This window comes from Piliocolobus tephrosceles, unplaced genomic scaffold (assembly GCF_002776525.5).
Source record: "Piliocolobus tephrosceles isolate RC106 unplaced genomic scaffold, ASM277652v3 unscaffolded_1168, whole genome shotgun sequence".
NCBI lineage: Eukaryota > Metazoa > Chordata > Mammalia > Primates > Cercopithecidae > Piliocolobus > Piliocolobus tephrosceles.
In genome coordinates this window covers 1-6304 of record NW_022292843.1, presented here as the reverse complement: position 1 = coordinate 6304, position 6304 = coordinate 1, and the positions used below count along the sequence as shown (strand labels likewise).

Here is a 6304-nt window from a genome sequence, read left to right as displayed (position 1 = left end):
GCAGCTGTGCCAGTACAAACCGGCTGCACTGCAGCTCTGCTTGCAGCCTGCCAGAAATACAACTTGGTAACAACAGGAGATTGTGGACACATAATTCTTCTTTAGTTTATTACAAAACTACAGATACAATATATAAAATTCTAATTCCTAAATCCTCCTACTTTTTTTTTTTCTGAGACTAAATGCCCTCAAAGCCCCTGTCTGCTTAGCCTATAATATAACCTGACTCCTCGGCTCCTGGATGCACAGGTCAGACGTTCCAACAACCCTGACCATGGCCAGTGCCATGGAGCCACTCCAAAGATGGTTGAGCCCTCTGTGAAAATTTAAATTGCTGCTAAGTCATTCTAAATAAATAGTGAATGGATTGTTTCTGCTCCTAGGATGAAATCCCACAGATCTTATGCTCAAGCTCAGGTCTTCCTACTGCTACCTTCGATACCTAGAAAGTATGGTGGGATCCTCACTGATTGGTTAACCCTGGGAGTGCCCCTTGTGATCCAGATGAGTCAAAACAAATGGCCAGGATCTCTTCTAAAAAGCCCATGATGGCCCTTCTGGCTGTGTCTCCAGCTGGTGCCTGGATGCTGCCCATGTGCTTAAGGGCCATTCTGACCATCTGGTCAGTTTCCTGTGGGCTGTGAGGTGCTCCAGTGTCATCTCCCTCTGCTCCAGATTTTAAAAACTGTAGGATATAGGACTGGACCATATTCCCATTCAGTTCAAGGATTTCTTTGATACAAGGGAGGTCCGAGACACTGGCCAAGCTCAAGAGGTGAATCAGTGCCTGGCAGATTTGGGTCCGCAGGCTGGCACAGTACTGGAATTCCAAAAAGTCTGTGGTGTCTTCGCTCTTCTGTAAGGCGGTGACCAATGCATTCCAGATCCGAGCATACTGTTCAACAGACCCATACTGCTCTCTCTTCCCCGGGACGGAAAGGGCAGCGGCAGATCTGATGCGCACTTTGAAGTTCTTGCACGATGTCACGACCGATGTCAGGGCACTATAGCCTGGGAGTCCATGGGGCTGTCCCTAGAAAGAATCCACAGTCACTAAAACAAATGCAGGCTTAGAACTAGGTGGGGTGAGAGGGAGAGTGGCGGAAGGAAGCATCAACACTAGTGCCCAAAACACTCATTTTATGTGTTCACTTCATTCTCACAATCACCCTGTAAGACAACGGTGGTGACTGACTGTAGGATCCTAGGTAAGTGGCCAGGTGCCAATCCCCAAACCTCCCTCTTTGCCTACCTCAGCCTGTGACCTGCTTAGAGCCTCTGCTACCTGATATAGGGCCTTTGGTGACTCAGAAAAAGGCTTCTTCTCTGGGAGGATTCTGTCCCATGGGGTATGGCTTGCTACTCTAAGTAGCATGCCACTACTTAGAGACAGTGGGCAGAGCATGGACTGAATTGCAACCCCACCTGTCCTGTCAGTTGGGCACTTCTGAGCTGTGTGCAAAGTACACACTGCATGTGGCAGTCCTGTTCATGCTAGCAAAAAGAATTATTTCCTCACTTGCAACAGCATCCAGACACTGTTCTGGCCATAGCAAGTCATGCATTTTATTGCAAAGAAAAAGAAAACTTACAGTTTCAAGAAGAAGATGCCCAGATTTCTATTCTTTCTCTATACCTGTAGGCCCTAGGAAATCAGCCTGCTTTCCTCCTTACCAGAGCTACTGCTACCCACTCCATTTTGGGGTGTCCTTACTCCTCAAGATGGGTGACAGAGTAGAATGCAGCTTCTCTTAACTCTCCCAGCCCCTTCCCGGCTTTTCTGTTGCCTCCGAAGACAGGCAAGCAGGCCCTTTCCATTTGGTGGATGCCACTGCCATGGACAATGGGCCACTGCTAGACCTACAAGACACTCACAATCTGACCCGTCAGAGTTCCTTATCAGTTTCTGGCTCCCTTTTCTTATGTGGCTCTTGATAGCTCTGCTCCTGGATGCTTTCTAGTTCTCAAACTTCCTGCCTCTTTGGAGCTTCCCTTTCCCTCCAAGTCATGCAGGTCAACTTCTCTCTCTAGCAGGCTGAGGGCAAGGGCCATACAGGAAGGCAGGTAGGAGCCAACCACCACTGAGGTGCCCTCGTGTCAAGGACTTCTTGGCTCTCCAGAAGGCGGACATCCACCTCAATGAGCTCCAACCCCAAAGGTCACCCTTAGGTGACTTCTCAGTGGAAGAAGCCAGGAGGCTACTTCTCCACCTGCTCCCAGCTGACTGGTCGGCCTGGACACTCTGGGCAATAAAGGGGAGCAGAGCCAGACTTCCCTCACTTGATGCATGAGCTCCTCTCCAGGAACACATCCTTAGGTCTCAAATCTTCTGAGAGAGAGAGATGCAATAAAGTGAACACTGGCATTCAAAGTGAGCGAGGTTTGGAGGCTCCGATCCACACACCTAAGCAGCTACTGGTCCTGAATGACATATCAAGGTGGATGGCATGCCACTACTTAGAGACAGATGCCCTCCTTACATTTATTAATGGCATCCACTTCTGTACACAGCTCACAGGGGATTTCCAGTTTATATCCCCTCTCATTCCAGTTTTGTTTCCTTCCTTTTTTCTTGACCATTAAAACAATATATGCTTATTGTAGACAACTGAGAAAATGAAAACAGAAAAAATCCTACTCAACCAGAGGCAATCACTGTTAATAACTGGTCCAATTTCCTTTCAGTCTTTTTTCTACCCATCGATTGAGGTCATTCTGTAGAAATGATTTAATACCTGCTTTCATTTGTTTAACATCAGAAGTATTTTTCCAGATTATAAAATTCTTGTAAGTAATTTTAAATGGCAACAAAATATCCCATTATATATACCATTGTATAGGTAATGATGTATTTCAATGTTCTCCTAAACTTGTTTTCAGTACGTCTCCATTTTTTCCTCATACTGTGATAAATAACATGTGACAAACATCTTTAACAACAATGTAGATTGGTGTGTATTGTCCCAAGAGGCTTTCCACCAGGGAGTGAAGGGAAACTTTCTTACCTAATGGAAGGGCAGGATTTTTAAATACATTTCCCATTGCATAACAAGCATTCCATCGGACTCTCATGGCAGCTTCTGTTAGAACAGTAGAAATTAGGGCCTGGATAGACTCCTCAATTATTTCTGCAAATGTGGGTTTTTCTATATGAGAGGGTTGCAGAAAAGGAAGCAAATTTCCAAGGGCCCGGACTGCATTGCTCTTTACCTAGAAAAAAATGTAAACGCTTTAGAAATCTGTTTTGCCAAAGAGATGTTTTCAAAAGTCTAATTTCAGCTTTAAGAAAACCCAGGAGGTCCTCGACTTCTTAAAGCAAGTCCTTGGAACACACAAGGTCTGCTCTGGTTAATGTCCTGAGCCATCACAACGGTGAAGTTCTACAAAACTCCTCTCTCTGATTATTTATTTATTTGTTTTATTTAGTGCTAGACAGGACCTCAGAGAGGGCCATCTTCCTTGTTTTACTGAGACGGAGTAGAAGGACCGGGGACTACAGGACAAGGCTGGTTGACAGCAAGATGACGAGGAGAAGCTAGGTTCCATAATTCCAGTCCAATACTTTTCTACTAGACTAGAGTCTCAACCTCTGCAGCCTACCAGAATCATTTGGGGAGGGTTTTCCTTTTGTTTTAAAACCAATTTGCAGGCCCTAACCTCAGAATTTCTGATTGAATTACTCTGAGGCAGGGCTTCCTGGGTGACTACCAGATTTTCAGAAGTAGTATTAAAGAGAGCACATGGTGTGGGTCAGGTATTGTGCTAGGTGCTTTAACATAAGGCATCTTCATATCCGGTGAGGTATATCACTTCCATGGTACAGGTGAGGAGCTGACCTTCAGAGAAGTTACATAATATACCAAAGTCACCCCGCTACTAAAGGGCAAGCCAGGGCTTGAATCAATGTATGTCTGACCTAAAGCCCAGACCTGTGCTTTTTCAACATATTAGTTGAACAGGTAATATTCAAAGCCAAGAGCTACTCATTCTTTTTCTGACTTGCCAATTCTACTTAAATTTGTTTCTGGGGGGCGGAAATTAAAAAAAAGTTAATTTTAAAAGGAACCTGAATATGTCATGTAGTATTACAATGGGCACTGATATGTTGCAGGAGGCAGGAGACAGTAAAGAAACCGTACATGTGTGGAATGGGCCGTTTATTCCCTGAGCACACCCTCAGTCTCCTTTGAACAGGAGTATATTTGGTGGGATAGTCTGAGGAGCATCAAGCCACACTAAACTACCACACTGCAGCTATAATACAGTAAGTATCTGTTTGGGAGATACTGGGTTTTGTTGTGAGTCTACCTGGTCTTTATCCTTGGATGCTTCTATAGCTGATCGTAACATTTTCAAGAGCAGGAGACCAGAGAACTCTTCCTGGAAACTTGGGTCTGGTGTTTCCCTGTTCCACCCAAAGCAGGCAACACATGTTAAAAGGTAAATACACTTAAGTATATACATATAGAAATATATTCACTTAGTATAAGCATAAAAGTTTAGGAAAACAGTTTAACAGATCTGCTTAGATTGTATCAAGAAACTTACAGTATATATATTTTGACCCAATACTTCCCCACCTAGGAATGTCTCCAAAAAAAATCTCAAAATGCAGATTTCATGCACAAAAATATTCACTGAATATAAAAGACTACAAGCCTAAAGTCTAAAACAAATGCTCAGTAATAGAAAAATGGTTAATCATCACACAGTGATAATTATGTAATCATAAATAAGGATTTCTAACAAGGCAATAATAAAAGAGAATGCTTACACATGTTACATGTTGCTTAGATGGTGAAGTGACAAAAAGCAGGACACTTGCACGTGAATAACCAGCTACCTCTGGGGAGGGGAACTAAGGCGTCAGGGTAGAAGACAGGCTGCATACTGAATGCTACTTTGTACTGTTTGGCTTTTTTTAAGCCTGTGAACATACCACTTTAAGAAATTTTTTAAAATGCATTTTAAAAGTACAGTAACCATTACTAAGGTTTTGCTTTTATGTTTTCTATAATGTGGACATATTACTTATATCGGTATACAGTATTTTTAATACATATATGTCTTAATGTGTTCCTAATATATATTAAGAACAGCTTATTTCATTTTCTAAAAGAATATAAAAAAAAAACCAAAGCAGGAAGCGGGATAATAAGCGGGAACTACTGCTGATTCTTTCACGGTAGGGATCGAGGACATTCTCTTGGGCCCTCAGTCTCAGAAGTCAGCTGGGGAAAGCAAGGTGAGTCACCTACATGTTGACAATCAGAGTGTCTGTCAGGTTGCCCAGGGACCAGGCTGCTTTGGCTCGAACATTCAGAGACTTGTCTTCAAGTGACATCAATATTGCATTTGCTGTGTCTGCAACAAATATGACATCCTATAAGACAAAACAAAACACTGCCATTACTTTAGCAGGTCAAGTTGCTACCTTTGAAATTCTCAAACTTATTTTCAGATAAAGCTATAAGCCTTCACGCAAATTTCTACTTGGAAATAAAAATACATGTACTCAATCAATTTACTGTTCTTCTTCTATTTCACAATTTGGACACTCAAAACAATCCCGGGGAAGCTCCTATGATTTTGGTATGTGCCATGGACACCCGAGAAGCCTATGGATTTTGCCCTTATGAACATCGAATATATAACCTGGCCTGGGACAGTTATCTGTGAACTCTGTGCTTGGTTGATTTCCATCTCAGGAAATAGTGTTCTGAAAAAGAAATGCATTTATTTCCAAAACACATCCTATGTACTACACACTTCTCAGTGAGATAAATGTCACAAGAAAGAGTGAAAGAGGACATTATGTCCTTTTGAGTAAAAACTATGTCAGCTTTCTAAATGATGACTACCACCTGGTAATGTCCCATTTCATTTTTATTATATCATTCATTAATTTAAGCATTTATTGGATGCTAAGGTCCCAGGCAGTGTGCTAAGCAATTAAAAATTAAAAATAAATACCATATACCTTTATGGTAATGCCTTAGTTCATTTATATATGATATATATATGGTAATGCCTGTAGTTACATATATACAACTATATTTATGTATAACTATATATAGAGAGAGTATGTATGTGTGTGTGTGTGTGTGTGTGTGTGTGTGTGTCTGGCTCTGCCACCCAGGCTGGAGTGCAGTGGTGTGATTTCTGCTCACTACAACCTTCACCTCCCAGGCTCAAGTGAGCCTCCCATCTCAGCCTCCCAAGTAGCTGGGACTACAGGCGCATACCACCATGCCTGGCTAATTTTTTTATTTTTTGTAGAGAAGGGGTTTCACCAAGTTGCCCA

At 42.5% G+C, this 6304-nt stretch overlaps 1 protein-coding gene across 3 annotated transcripts; it reads right to left on the bottom strand.

The window, feature by feature from the left end:
- Nucleotides 1-84: 84 nt before the first annotated feature.
- LOC113220431 (HEAT repeat-containing protein 6-like) lies at nucleotides 85-5419 on the bottom strand. 3 transcript variants are annotated; one of them, XM_026449516.2, is made up of 4 exons: nucleotides 5259-5419; nucleotides 4309-4405; nucleotides 3006-3210; nucleotides 85-1033 (listed from the first exon to the last, which is right to left on the bottom strand). In XM_026449516.2, the coding sequence occupies exons 1-4, from the start codon at nucleotides 5342-5344 to the stop codon at nucleotides 1005-1007; spliced, it is 417 nt and encodes a 138-aa protein (XP_026305301.1). In that variant the 5' UTR covers nucleotides 5345-5419; the 3' UTR covers nucleotides 85-1004. The 3 variants fall into 3 exon arrangements, 2 of the variants coding, with proteins under 2 accessions (XP_026305301.1, XP_026305300.1); XR_003307312.2 differs by lacking the exon at nucleotides 4309-4405 and having other exon boundaries at nucleotides 5259-5418; XM_026449515.2 differs by lacking the exons at nucleotides 3006-3210; nucleotides 4309-4405; nucleotides 5259-5419 and adding an exon at nucleotides 2481-2997.
- Between the last annotated feature and the right edge of the window lie 885 nt (nucleotides 5420-6304).